A 14139-nucleotide genomic window follows, 5' to 3' on the forward strand; every position below is an offset into this window, starting at 1 on the left:
GCTGGAGGAACGTGGCTCGGTGGCACAGCGCCTTGGGGTGGGAGGGGCAGGTGGAAGGGCTGGCGGCGTGGGGATTGGCTGGAGGCAGGGCAACCCGTCTTCAGGGATTGGCGTGATCCGGAGGCCAGGGCTGAGCCTTAAGAAGCGCGGAGGGGGGCGTTCAGGGGAGAGTGTGTCTAGTTGGCTAGTCGGCTTTGCTTGTGGCGGCTCTGATTACGCTCAGCAGAACCGGCGCGGAGAAGAGCGGCGTGGAGGCCCGCGAAGCAGAGCAGCATCCCAGAGTCCCGGTGGTAGCAGGCGGTTTGGCCCGCGGGTCATGGCCAAAGGAGAGGGCGCTGAGAGCGGCTCCGCGGCGGGGCTGCTGCCCACCAGCATCCTCCAAGCCGGTGAACGCCCGGTCCAGGTAACAATTAAGGGCCCAGCACCCCGAGCGAGGACAAGGGTTGGCGGGCTGGGCTGGCTTAGATGGAGGCACAGCCTGGCCGTGGGTCAGCTTGAGATAGCCAGGGACCGGCGAACCCACGGGCAAAATAGGGACCCAAGGGTGCTCCGGGGCAGGGGGTGATGAAGAAGGTTTATAGGCACCGGCGCCCTGTGCCCCCGCCCCCTCCAACGCCCCCAATCCACGTTTCTGCGGAGCGGCTCTACCGGCAGTTCCACTTGGGGCTCGGCTCTGCCACACAGTTTTCGATTCTTCAGTGCCGAGCCGATCGGGTTTTGCCACCCCTAGAGCAAGAAAGACCTGGGGAACCAAGGTTTCCCTCCTGAACCCCTGCCCCCTACCCGCTACCCACCTACGCTCCCTCGCCCTCCGCCAAGCTCAAGTTCATTCATAGGAAGCCGCAAAGGAGCCCCAGACCTCGCGTCTCGGTGTGCGTCTGTGTGTATGTGCGCGAGCGTGCGCGCTCTCGCCGCGCAGCCTCCGCCTCGGCCCCCTGCCCAAGCCCTCTGAACTGAAAGAAATCAAGCCGGCCCAGGGGGGTAGATATCTTCCCGGGAGGTGGCTACCTCTCCTTTTTAAATTTTATTAGCTGATCCTTGTAAGGAGGTGGGGTGAGCAATTATGCTTCTGTTATGTATGAGTAATCTCTGGGCAACCCCAGCCTCCCTCATGCTCCACCTGGAGTGACCTAGCTCTTAGCCCTGCCCCTGGAGGCCTCTCCTCCTCACTCCAAGACCCCCTGGGAACAGAGTGGGTATGGAGGGCAACTCCTGGGTTTGCTTGAGTTCTGGCTGTCACAGGGACAGAAGGAAGACAGCTGTGCCCACAGCCACCTGGGCAGGTCCCTCTGGCTCTCTAGAGCTCTCACCCAGCAGGGCAGGAGCCTGGCCTGGGCTCAGGCAGCTCTTGACTGGCAGAGGATTTTCGTGTTGGTGCCACGTGGGGATAGGTTGTGTGCTGGAGCATGCTTCCCCTCTGTGGCTTGGGAAGGAGAGTGCCTGGGAGTGCTTACAGGATAGTGAACTGATAGCAGTTTCTTCCAAAATGGGAATAGGTGGGTACCTGAGGGTTCCTAGGACTCAAACAGAAGCTCTTTTCTTCTGGGAAGAGGGATGATGCTCCCTGGGGGTGGGGGAGGTCGGGAGGAGAGGACAGGGCAAAATTGGTGTTCTGGTAGAGCAGGCAGAAGGGATGCTGCTGCCTCTGGTACCTGCTAGGATGGAGGCCAGGGAACTTGGACCTATTTTCATTCTTTCTACCTCTTCCTAGAAGGAACCCAAGAAGAAGCAACAGTTGTCGATTTGCAACAAGCTCTGCTATGCCGTTGGGGGGGCCCCCTACCAGGTGACAGGCTGTGCCTTGGGGTTCTTCCTGCAGATCTACCTGTTGGATGTGGCTCAGGTGAGTGGACAGAGCCCTCGAGGGATCTCCTAACATCCCTGAGGTGGGAAGGATTAGGGATCCCCATGGGTAGTTCACTCAGTTTTCCCATCTATGTAATAGGACACAGAAACCCTACTCTACTGCCTCTCTGATTGACAGTGGGCTGAGGAATACGGAGGCTTTGGATAGCATCCAAAAAGGGGGTGTGTGGACTGTTCACCCCAAGGAAGTCTTGGCTGGCAAGGTCCAACAACTCCTCCTTGCTTGGCAAGGGGACAGAGGCTGGAGGGATAGGCAGTGTTTTGAGGGAAAATGGGGCCTGCTGGTGACCCTGTTCTAGGAAGAGACTGGCACACCATGTCCCTGGCTAGCTGAACCTTGGCTGGCCTGACTTAGAGGTGGGTGAATATTGCCAGGTTGAGGGATGAGGCCCATTACACCTTTACCTGAGGAACGAAGGGCATGTCAAAGGGCAGAGGGACCCTCGGATGTAGGCCTGCAGGGTGTACGTACACACAGGGCTTTTGACTGAGAAGGACACTTTGGGGCAAGCAGGGTTCCTCTCTGCTTTGAGAAGCCTTGGCCAGCAGCCTGGTATCCTGAGAATTCTTCTGCCTGGACGGGGGAGTGGGAGACTGAATAGCCATAGTTCCCAGGACTCACACTACAGACTGTCTTTTCTATATAGCATCTGACTTTGTAAGCCAGACACCTTATTTGTAGCCATTTACAGGTGGGGCACACTGAGCCCTAGAAGCATTCAGCAGGGCTGAGCCATGGGTGGAGGGGCAAAGCTGAGGAACTTACCACTAAAGCCTAAAACCATGTGGTAGTGCCGGACTGTGGGGTGGGGAATGCTTGGTGTGGGGGAGGCCACCCACTTCCCAGCAGGGCCTAGGTGGAGGGAAAAGCTCAGTGTGGCTATTTAGTCCCTGGAAGATTGGGGGGAGGGTGGGGGAGAGGGTTAGCTTGAGCCCATAATAACAGGCCACTTAAAAAAAAAGGCATCTATAAACTGCTTTTCCCACATCCAAGATAAAGCTTGTGTAAGACAGAGCTTGTCACTCCCTTTTTACAGGTGGGGACACTGAGGACCACTGATGTCACTCAGCTAGTGCTAGCTTTTGATATCAGGGCGCTGAGAGGAACTGAAGGGAAGGATTCTGGGTTTGTTCTCATTGGTCGGCGTGTTTTCCAGGACAACAGAGGGGTGGCACAAGGGGCTGGAACTGGGAAGTAGCTAAGGAGGCATGCAGTGCCTCATGACGAACAAGGCCACTTAGGGTGTTTAAGGTCTGGGTGAACCACACAGAGAACCAAGGGTCCGGCTGAAGGAGGGGAAGGAGCACCCTGCTTCTCAAGTGTCGAGGGACAGGTAGGGCACCCCCAGCTTTAAGTGGCGTTTGCTTTATGCCGCTCTGCTTTTATGGAAGACCTACATTATAGCTTGCTTTCACTCATTGAAAGAAATCCCCAAAGGATTTTTGCCGTTAGGAAAAGAGGCAAAGCAGGAAAGTAGCATGCAGCATTTACTTTGCAGAGTACTACACGGTACTCAGGTTCTGCTTTATAGACAGCTTATCATGTCACTCTGGATTTTACGGTATGTTAGCGTTGTTTGGTATTAAGTGGGTAGGAGGCTGGGAATTTTGAGAGGCTGGGAATACTCAAAAATGTTTCCCATGTAAATTTACAGTAATTGGGTTTTTAGACCATTTTGGCTTAGGAAAGGTTTCTTAGGCATGCTCTACTCTCAGATTGGGGGCGGGCAGGGTGGTGATGCTGTAGAAGGATGAGAGGGCCATCTTTTGCTTCTTCTCTTTTTCAGGTGGACCCCTTATCTGCCTCCATCATTCTGTTTGTGGGACGAGCTTGGGATGCTATCACGGACCCCCTGGTGGGTTTCTTCATTAGCAAATCCTCCTGGACCCGCCTGGGCCGCCTTATGCCCTGGTGAGTAGAAGAAGCTCCTTTGAGGTACTAGAAGGTGAAGCTGCAAGCACTTGGCACATCTGTCTCTTGTTCTACCTTGTCACAAACTGCGGAGCAAGAATGACGCAAAAGCCCAAGCATGTCGAAACTGCAACTGAAGCCTTGGCCACCCCAGGCACCAGCACTGAGATCCCCGCCAGGTCCTTTCCAAGTTGACCCAAGTATTAGACTGGCAGCTTTCCCAAGCGGGGTTCCATTGCTCCCCAAGGCTCACTCCCCTTCGTGAGGCTGGAGTGCTAACTTCTTTCATTTAATCGTGTCCCATAGTGGTGGAAAGCTTGCTCTTTGGAGCCAATCCGCCTGGTTTTGAATCCTAGTTTTATCCCTTACAGTTGTGCAACCTTGGGCCAGTCACTTACCATCTCTGAACCTCAAGTTTCTGCATCTTTAAAATGGAGATAATAATTGCCCGACTCACAGGGAGAATGAAATGTGCTTCACGTTTGTATATAAAGTGTTAGACTAGTTCCTGGCATACATTACCCACTGCTGTTGAATCTTTTCTGGCTCAGAATGGCTCTGTGGGGCCCACTAGGACTGCTCTCTAGAAATTTCTAAGGCTGACCTCTCAACAGAAGCAGAAACCCTTATCTTTCCCCTTGAAGCAACTGGTAGATTTGAACTGTCAACTGGTTGGCATCCCAGTACTTATTCCACCATTCCAAAAGGGCTCTTTAACATAATATCTATATTTGGGCTAAGTTTTTCCGTCAGGGTGGTGGTGCAGAGGCAGTACCAAGAATGGAATATTCCACTCACTGTTGCTGAGTCAATTGTGGCTCATCACAATATTGGATAGGGTATAGGACAGGGTAGCCGTGCCCCTGTGGATTTCTGAGACTATAAATCCTTACGACAGTAGAGAGCCTCACAATCACTGCTGGATTCAAACCACTGACCTAGTGGTCAGCAAACCAACTTGTAATCCGTTTTGCCAGCCTGGCTCCTTAAGAATGGGATAGCAGACCAATAGCCTGTGGCCTCTTGGGCCCTATGGTGTAGAGCCTCCAGTGCAGTCTCAGGCAGTGGGGCTGGTGTGGGGGGGGCGGGTTATGGTGGTGGAGGGGGGCCGATCAGATCAGACAGCAGGAGCCACAGGCTGACAGGCCGGAGCTCTGGTTCCCTTCAGGACATCCTGCTTTGGAGGGTGGGGGGGACCCTACCCCTTTCATCTGCATCCCATCCAGGCTCAAGTGGGCGCCTTCCTGCCCCAGGGGCGTCCATACCTGGTCTCCGGCCTTCAAAGCTCTTCCCCAAGGTCTCCACTCCCGCCTCAGCTTCCTTTCCCACGAGGGCCCCCTCCCACCCCAACGCCGCCAGCTCCTGGCGAAGGCCCAGGCTGGAGCCTTTGATCCAGGCTACAGGCTCTAGCATAGCGTAGCCTGCCTTACCTGGCTCCCCTGGAGCCAGCCTGCTAGGCTGGGCCCCGTGCCTACCTCCCTGGAAGCCCGTGGGAGGTGGGGCTCTGCTGCCACATCTCCTCATGGGGTCCAGCCAATGAGAGGCAGCCGCTCGACTAGCCTGGCACTGCAGCAGCACGGGTTACATTTGGTTGGTTCCTCAGCGGTGGCAGCGCAGCTGCCTGCCAGGAGAGGCTGGAGGAGGAGGCCTTAGACCATTTTGGCTTAGGAAAGGTTTCTTAGTCTCTGAGGAGACTCGGAGAGGATGTGTTTTTGACGTATGCTGAAGGAGGAGCCCCTGCTTTGCTTGCGATGAGACACATGGATTCAGGAAAAGGGGGGTGTGGAGGGGCAGGATGGGGAGAGGAAGGGAGGCCCTCCCACGGAGAGAAAGAGATGGACTCGCCCTGGGCAGGTGTAGCAGCCTTCTTTTATTAGCAAGGCTCTGTGCATGTTCTCACCTGACTGGTGCAGGAGTGCGTGTCTTAGTGAGAGTATACAGCTGTCACTCAGGGACTGAGTTGTGGCCAGGTGTGTGCCCTGCTCCCTGCCTATAACTTATATGGCCCAGAGCCCCTCTTCAGGCCAGGGTACCCTGACCACTTCTCCTTTAACAATACAAGGAGGCTGGACCCCTGAGCCCGCATTCCTTGTGACTCCCTCCTCCTTCCAGGATCTAGGCACACACACACCCTACCCCACCCCTGAACCTGTATTTGAAACCTTACCTAGACCAGGAAGATGTTGATGGACACTCCTTGGAGCTTCCCAAGTTCACCCTGAGAGAGGCAAGGTGTCAGGCCCCAGGGGGGGTAGGCGGGGGGAAGAACCAGGGGGCAGTAGGGCTGGACCTCAGGCCTGACACCTTGCCTACACCCTCCCCAGCAGGCCAGCCCTGGATACCTCCGTGCCCCATTTTCCACGGTGGCCTTTTATTATCAACCCAGTTAAACCTCAAAACCATCGATGAAGTCAAAGTAAAGTCTTTACCGTGGCCCAGAGGACGTCTGGGCACTAGTGTCCCATTCATTCCCTCTCGGGCCTCATCTCCTAATTCCATCCCACTGCCTCCTGGTGGTTCTTCAGATGTGCCAAAAATGTTGCTGCTTAGGGCCTCTGCTCCAGTAGCTCCCCTTGCCAGACATGTCTTGCCTCAGAGGTCTGCATTGTCTGCGCCCTCTCATTCAGGTCTTGGCACAAATGTTCCCTCCTTGAGGACGACCCTGTCTGTCCCACCGGGACTTGTATCCTCTAACTCACTTCCAATTCCCTTTGCTCCACTTTCTTTTCTCAGTAACCCCTGTCACCTTGAAACACACTCAGTGAATTTGCCATCAGCCCGATTTCCTCTGCCAGATTTTTGTCTGTTTTGTTCACTGCCATATTCCAAGTACAGTCCTGCCCAGCCCAGCCCTGGCATCTTGAGTAAAAGGGCTGAATGGAAGGTAGATGCTATTATTGCCTTTGTTTTCCAGGTAAGGAAATGAACCCAGAGAAGTTCAATGGCTTGCCCAGGATAGAGCTATTTATAGTGAACTGACTGAACCAGAATCACAGGGGTAGAAGCCTGGCTCCAGAGGCCATTGCACTCTGCTGGCATCCTGAAGGGAGTCCTCCTGAGGGCTCAGTACCTGTAATTGTGTGGGACTCTCAAGTGGGGAGACCGACGCTTTCTTCTCTGATAGGCCCAGTGGCTGCAACAATGGCTTCCAGCATAACAGTTGTGAGGATGGTGCAGGGATAGGTGATGCTCTGTTCTGTGGTGCATGGGGTGCCTATGAGTCAGAAACGAATTAGCACCGAACAACAAGAAGAAGTAGGCCTGTCCCAACCCAGCCCAGCTTCCCCACTGTGTGGAATAAAGACTTGGGCGTGTGGCCTCTCCCTCTCCCTGCCCTACCTGAGGTCTTGGGTTCCGTGGTTAGCTCCCCAGCCTGTAGAAAGCCCTCGTCTCTGAAACTGACTCCTAGAGAGACATAGCTGAGCTTCATTCCCCTCCTGTCCTGTCTGGCCTGACCACCAGCCTCTTCTCCAAGGCCCTGGGATGGATTAATTCAATTCGGGGGAAGGCATTTCCTTCCAACAGGCTTCAGGCAGGTGTCAGGCCCTAGGGGCTCTGGCATTCAGCCAGTTCAAACCCTCTCTTCCTCAGGATCATCTTCTCCACACCCCTGGCCATCATTGCCTACTTCCTCATCTGGTTCGTGCCTGACTTCCAGTGGGGCCAGGCTCTGTGGTACCTGGTTTTCTATTGCCTCTTTGAGATGCTGGTCACGGTGAGTGTGAGCACCTCCCCCGGCTGTCTAGGGGGTGGGGGGAGGAGGTGAGGGTCATCCCCGGGTGGCCCCCAGGGTGGGTGCCTAAAACTGTGTTGGTCTCCATCCCTCTGACTGGCGAGGGCCTCTCTTCCATGCCAGTGTTTCCACGTTCCCTACTCAGCTCTCACCATGTTCATCAGCACGGAGCAGAGTGAGCGGGATTCTGCCACCGCCTACCGTAAGCCTCCCACCCCTAGGACCTCACCCTCCACACCCTCCAGGCCCAGGGGCTCTCCCCTCTCAGACCCTCTTGCCCCTGGGGCCCTGCTCCCACTCTGCAATTAAGAATGGGCGTTTCACTCCCTCTTAACAACTCTGGCCCTTAATGTTCTGGTGAGGGGGTGGGGAACTGGGACTAGCCAGGGGCTATGCAGAACCAGGAGGTGAACCCCACTCTACATGCAACCGCCTCTGCCACCAGATACTCTCTCCACCTGTGGCTGCCATCACCCACCTGGGGCCTCGAGCTGGCTCGCATCCATCTGCTCTTCCTCTCTGGGGCCCACAAGCCATTCGGCCCCTCCCAAGGACCTCTTTCCCCCGCTCCAGGGATGACTGTGGAGGTGCTGGGCACGGTGTTGGGGACGGCCATCCAGGGGCAGATCGTGGGTCAAGCAGATATGCCCTGTCTTCAGGACCACAACAGCTCTGGGATGGCTTCAGATGCTGCCAACCGCACCCACAGCACCTCTCCAGCACTCAAGAAAACGGTGCGGTGCCCTTGCAGGGCAAGGGAATGGGGAGATGGCAACGAGAAGCCCGGGAGGTGGGTGGCAGCAGTTACCCCAGAGATCGGAATGAGAGTCGGTGGCTATGGACAGCTGGGCATTTTATGGGCATGGCTGTTGCTATGGCTACTTTGCCGATAAGGAAACAGGCTTAGAGAGGCCACGTCATCTTCCGAGGGTCACGGAGCTAGCTAATTGCAGACACCAGATTTGGGGAGATTTGGCCTCGGGGCCATCAGACTCCACAGTCTCATCTCAACTTTGCACAGTGGTGGGAGGCCGCCTTGGGAAGATTCTTCCGTTTCCCAGAGAGAGACAGTGACGTCCGAAGAGGAAGAGGGGGTGGCCCAAGGTCTTGGGGTTGGTCCATGGCACGTTGGGAGAGCAGACTGACTCTCTCTGCTCTTCACTCCCTTTACAGCAAAATGCATACCTGTTGGCAGCAGGGGTCATTGCCTCCATCTATGTCATCTGCGCTGTCATCCTGACCCTGGGCGTGAGGGAGCAGAGAGGTGAGGGGGGCTCTCGGGAAGGATGCAAGCAAAAGGTGACTGTGCCCTCACAGTTTGGGGCTCGGGCTCTGGGAGGGGCTTCCTCCTCATTGTCCTCTCTGACCCCCAGAGCCCTATGAGGCCCAACAAGCAGAACCCATGCCCTTTTTCCGGGGCCTCCGGCTGGTCATGAACCATGGCCCATATGTCAAGCTCATTGCCGGCTTCCTCTTCACCTCCTTAGCCTTCATGGTGAGTTGGGGGCCTGACGGGACAGTAGGGTGGGCTGAGGCCTCAGGATGCGGTGCAGCCTGAGAGATAGGTGGGGTGAGCCGAGAAGACTGGAACCTGAGTAGCCTCCAGGGGAGGCTCGGCCCCAACTTCACCTCCTCCTTTGTCTTCCCTAATCCCCGACTTGGCCCCATTTCCCAGCTGGTGGAGGGGAACTTCGCCTTGTTTTGCACCTACACCCTGGGCTTCCGCAACGAATTCCAGAATCTCCTCCTGGCCATCATGGTGCGTTTGGGGCCCAAGGGTATGGACTGCAGGTTCTGAGCTAGCCCCCAAGGTCAGGAAGGGGCGAGGGAGGCTTCCAGGGGCTTGATTGGACTTGGCTGGCATATGATGTGACACAAAGCGTGGGGTTGGGTGTTGAGAGTCAGCAAGGGGAAGGTGTGAAGGGCAAGCTTTTGTGGCATGCAGAGGTGTTGAAAGGTGGGCGATGAGATAGGGATTGGATGCCAGCTCCCCTGGGAGCCTACCAAGGTTCCTGTCATCTTCCCATTTCCAAACTGATGACATCTTCTGGTGACTGCTATTCCAGGCTGGGAGTATCTCTGGGGTGCTGGGGGCAGTGGGGTGGTTTCTAGTACCCTCATCCACTTTATCCACTCGCAGCTCTCGGCCACATTGACCATCCCTGTCTGGCAGTGGTTCCTCACCCGCTTTGGCAAGAAGACTGCTGTGTACATTGGGATCTCAGTGAGTGGGGCTGGAGGGGGACAGCCTTGTGCCTGGCTTGGAGGTTCCTCAAAGGAACTCCCTAGCTGACCTCGCTTCCCACATCCTCTCCCCAGTCAGCAGTGCCATTTCTCATCTTGATGGCCCTCATGGAGAGCAACCTGATTGTCACATATGTGGTAGCCGTGGCAGCCGGCATCAGCGTGGCAGCTGCCTTCTTGCTGCCTTGGTGAGTATGGGTAGGCCCAACTGGGTCAGGCCTCCTCGAGGAAGAGTCCCGAGGTCCTTTGCTACTCCAAAGCTTTTCTGTGGCTCCAACTCGGGGTGGGGGTGGGGTGGGGCGGGGTGGGGGGGGCCGGGCAGGTGCACTTGTGCAGGTTGTGAACTGCAAGAATCCCTGCCAAGGTCGTAGATGAGAGCTAAAGTTTGGCCTATGCTTCATTTGCCAAGCGAAGCACCAAGAGCGGCTACTTCAGCTTGGAGGAAAGGGTGGGGTCTACTTTTTGAATTCCCGTGAAAGCACCTCCTGCTCACGGAGCTGTGTCCCTAGGGGCCTGCAAGCTTCCAGAGGCCCATCCCTGCTCCGTGACACAGAGACAGTGGGTGAACTAGCAGGGAGGCTTCCGGAATTGCCAGGTGGTGGGTCTTCCTAGCAGCCCCTCCCTGCCCAGGTCCATGCTGCCTGATGTCATCGATGACTTCCATCTGAAGCAGCCCCAGTCCCATGGCACTGAGCCCATCTTCTTTTCCTTCTACGTTTTCTTCACCAAGTTTGCCTCAGGGGTCTCGCTGGGTATCTCCACCCTCAGTCTCGAGTAAGTGGGGTGGGGGGACCTGGAGTTGGGTGAGCCTGGGCTGGGCAGGACCCAGCTCCAGGGCCTCCCCCCCTCACTATGTCCCTGCCCACTGGACCCACAGTTTCGCAGGGTACCAGACCCGTGGCTGCTCCCAGCAGAGTAGCGTCAAATTTACACTGAAGATGCTGGTGACCATGGCGCCCATTGTCCTTATCCTGCTGGGCCTGCTGCTCTTCAAGCTGTACCCCATTGATGAGGAGAGGCGGCGGCAGAACAAGAAGGCCCTGCAGGCCCTGAGGTGAGAGCAGGGAGGAGCAGCAGAGGGGAGGGAGGGCGCCATTTAACCCAAGCCCTCAAGTCAAACAAACCTGGCCAGTGGCCAAGCCCAGCCTTTGCTCAAGCACATCCTTTCTTGGAAGTCTCTCATTAGCCTCTTTCCCTGCCAGTTCTTACAGCGGCAAACTCTTTTTGAGCATTTAATTATGTACCAGATGCTGCGCTGAGTAATTTTTCATTTATTCATGCCATAAATTCTTAGTGGATGCCTATGTGCGCCGGGCCTTGTTCTAGCGAACAGATCAGACCAAGTGCCAGCCCTGGTGGAGTGTATGTTTTAGGGGCTATGATCAGGAGCTCCTGCTATCCTCCGCCAACTCTTGAGGGTCAGAAACTCCTGTGATCCCAACGCACTCTGCAGATGAAGAAACCGAGGCCTAGCCAGGAAGACTGACTGGCCCAGCTAATAAGAAGTAGAGCTCGGGTTGGAACCACTGTGCTCTGACTCTGGGGTCCCCCGGTGGTGCTCACAGTTAAGTATGTGATTGATGATTAACCCAAAGGCCCTTCAGTGGCAAGGCCTGGTGATCTGCTGCCGGAAGGAAGGCCGCTGCCTTGAAAACCCAATTGTACTCTGCACACATGGGTTGGCCATGAGTCAGAACCAATTCAACAGCAAGAGTGTGTGTGTGTGTGTGTGTGTGTGTGTTTTGGTTTTTTTCAGAGCCGCTCCTCCTGGCCTGCAGGATTTCAGGTGTGGCTTCAAGCTTGGCCTCTGAGGAGACTTGAGGGCAGGGCGGAGTGAGTGATGGCAGGCCACAGCCTGGCCAGGCCAGAACAAAGTCTTGACGATTAGGATGCCCTGTGGGCACAACAACAGCAGGCAGCATAACTTGCAGTTTCGAAGAGTGAATCAGTTGCCACGACCTGTGGTTTAGGATGAGTTGATTGTTGGCGAAGGCTGCCAAAGCAGGATCCCTGGAGGGAGGGGTGAGGGCAGGAGCACGTAAGAAAGCTTCTTCCAACTGTTTGCTCTGGCTCTGCAGGGACGAGGCCAGCAGCTCAGGCTGCTCCGACACAGACTCCACAGAGCTGGCCAGCATCCTCTAGGGCCTGCTGTGGGTCCTGAAGTCACCATGCACAAGGCCTGGGTCACCAGGCCACACAGGGGCCACAGGCTGCTCGTCCGTTCACTGACCAGCTCTCACCAGGTGCCAGAAAGGAAGCCGAAGACTCAGGAGGGAGCAGCCCAGCACACCTTCAGTGCCTAATGTGGAGCAGGTGGTCCAATTGCCTGCTTCCCTCTGCCAACCCACAGGCTGCTACTGTGAATATGCCAGGGACTGCTCGGGCCTAGCCCGTAACACTAATATAGAAACGTTTTATACAGAGACTAATTAATAACTTAATGACTGTATATAGTAGTATGTTTGTATGTATATGTCTGTGAGCTATTAATGTTATTAATTTTCATAAAAGCTGGAGAATGGGGCTGCACGTTTCTCTGTCATTGTTTTCAGCCACTTGAGCACCTCTATCCCAAGGCTCAGACCAGGAGCGGGGACAGAAGTCAGGAGTGCCATGGGATGGGATGGGATGGGACAGTATGTCTGGCGATGTAATGACTGTCAGCAGCTGCATCCACAAACCACCTGTTCTACACATTCCCTTTGATGGGTCCCATCTAATCAGCATTATCCCCTCTTAAGGGTCCAGAATAGAGGGAGATGACTCAAGTCACGCAGTAAGGAGTGACCTAACTGGAACTCCCAGCCCAGTGTGTGTGAGCTGGGAGTACTTCCGACACCACTCTCTAAGAAGCAGCAGTGCTCCACCCGTGCCCATATGCTGCTTCCCGCCCTGGGCCTGTCTGAGCATGTGTGGTGCCGGCTGCGCTAGGGCTGACTTGAGACTTTGTGATTGGGTCCCTGGGAACGTGTGAATCTTTCCCCACAACTCTTGCTGACAGTGTTGAAGAAGGTACCTGGCAGGGGCTGGGGGGTGTGGGACAGGATATCTCATCACTGGTGTGCTGGTTAAAAAAAAAAACCAACCAACAAATCTCTGGTAGAGAAGGGGTGACTGGGAAGGCCTGGTTTATAATGATGGCCAGTTTCTTGTGTGAATACAGTCGCCATAGTCCATCTCAACCTACCAATGCTTGTAGGCGCTTACAAATTTCCTGAAGATATGACACCAGATTGTCGCGTGCATGCTCCCACGTTCCCCCAGTCTGACACTCTCAGGCCAAACCCCAAAACTCACAAGGATTCAAAGCCAGCAGGTTCCCAGCCCAACCTCTTTATTTTACAGATGGGTAAGTGAGACCTGCGGAAAAGAAGGGCTTAGGCTTTTCAGGCTTGGTTCTCCCCTCGGGGATGGGGATCCTTTTGGAAGAGGAACAGGATGAAGTTCTGCCAAACCAATTTTTAGAAATTTTGTGAAGTGTTTCTAACCAAGTCAATTCATTCTCACAACCGTCCTATCCGGCTCCGGCTGTCGAGTGCCACCGAGTCAGTCTCCTGTGTACAACCGAAGGGAACACTGCCCAGTCCTGTGTCATCCTCACAATGGGAACATTTGGACCCATTGTCGCAGCCACCGTATTGATCCATTTGTTGAGGGGCTTCCTCTTTTTTGCTGATTCACAGTTTTACCAAGCACGATCATCCTTCTCCAGGGACTAGTCCCTTCTGGTGACATGTTCAAAGTACACGAGACAAGGTCTCACCATCCTTGTTTGTTTGTTTCAAGTTCTATCTTAATTTTGTAATCAGAGTCAAATTCCCATATACACGCTGGGGGAAAGTAGGCCTGGGAGTCCTGGAGGTGCCATGGCTAAAGCACTGGGCTGATAACCAAAAGTCGCAGGGTTGAAATCCGTCAACCACTTTGTGGAGGAAAGATGTGGCGGTCTGCTTCAGTGGCGCTGTAGAGCCTTGACCATGCTATGGGGTAGTTCTAGTCTGTCCTACGGGGTCCACGGGGACTCAGTGGGTCGGGTGCCCAGACTATCCCTTTGTGTTTGTTTAGAATGTTGCCAAGGAATCGATCCACTTCAGTTTGACTTTTCTCCCCTTTTATGGCCATTCAGACCGATGTTTAGATCAGGTGAGTCAGAAGTCTGCATGGTTTACCATCCTTGCATCTGAGGAGCCTTCTGACCGACAGGCTCGTCTTCTGGCAGCCCGTGGTCTACCCGTCACCAACACCACCGTGCACAGGCATCACAGCTGTCAGGAGCACATGAAGTCCTTGACCAACGACCGCAAAGTGACATGTTTGCCCTTTAACACTCTGAAAGGTCTTTTGCAACAGTTTGCCCAACCCCATACACCATTTGATTTCTTGA

General features: G+C 54.9%; 1 protein-coding gene across 1 annotated transcript; it reads left to right on the forward strand.

Moving 5' to 3' along the window:
- The first annotated feature begins 202 nt into the window (after nt 1-202).
- On the forward strand, nt 203-12268 carry MFSD2A (MFSD2 lysolipid transporter A, lysophospholipid). The gene is made up of 14 exons (XM_075539308.1): nt 203-407; nt 1710-1843; nt 3654-3778; nt 7370-7493; nt 7635-7713; nt 8085-8245; nt 8685-8775; nt 8885-9006; nt 9187-9270; nt 9652-9735; nt 9831-9943; nt 10386-10529; nt 10633-10809; nt 11834-12268. Exons 1-14 carry the CDS (start codon nt 317-319, stop codon nt 11895-11897), a joined length of 1593 nt encoding a protein of 530 aa, XP_075395423.1. The 5' UTR covers nt 203-316; the 3' UTR covers nt 11898-12268.
- The last annotated feature ends 1871 nt before the right edge of the window (nt 12269-14139 follow it).

Source organism: Tenrec ecaudatus, chromosome 1, assembly GCF_050624435.1.
Source record: "Tenrec ecaudatus isolate mTenEca1 chromosome 1, mTenEca1.hap1, whole genome shotgun sequence".
Taxonomy (NCBI): Eukaryota; Metazoa; Chordata; class Mammalia; order Afrosoricida; family Tenrecidae; genus Tenrec; species Tenrec ecaudatus.

Excerpts from the sequence above, each read along its gene's own strand:
- MFSD2A (XM_075539308.1), top strand. The coding sequence starts at position 317 with ATGGCCAAAGGAGAGGGCGCTGAGAGCGGCTCCGCGGCGGGGCTGCTG. Across the intron at positions 9,007-9,186 it reads TCACCTCCTTAGCCTTCATG|CTGGTGGAGGGGAACTTCGC; the intron begins GTGAGTTGGGGG and ends CCCATTTCCCAG. Across the intron at positions 9,736-9,830 it reads CTGTGTACATTGGGATCTCA|TCAGCAGTGCCATTTCTCAT; the intron begins GTGAGTGGGGCT and ends TCCTCTCCCCAG.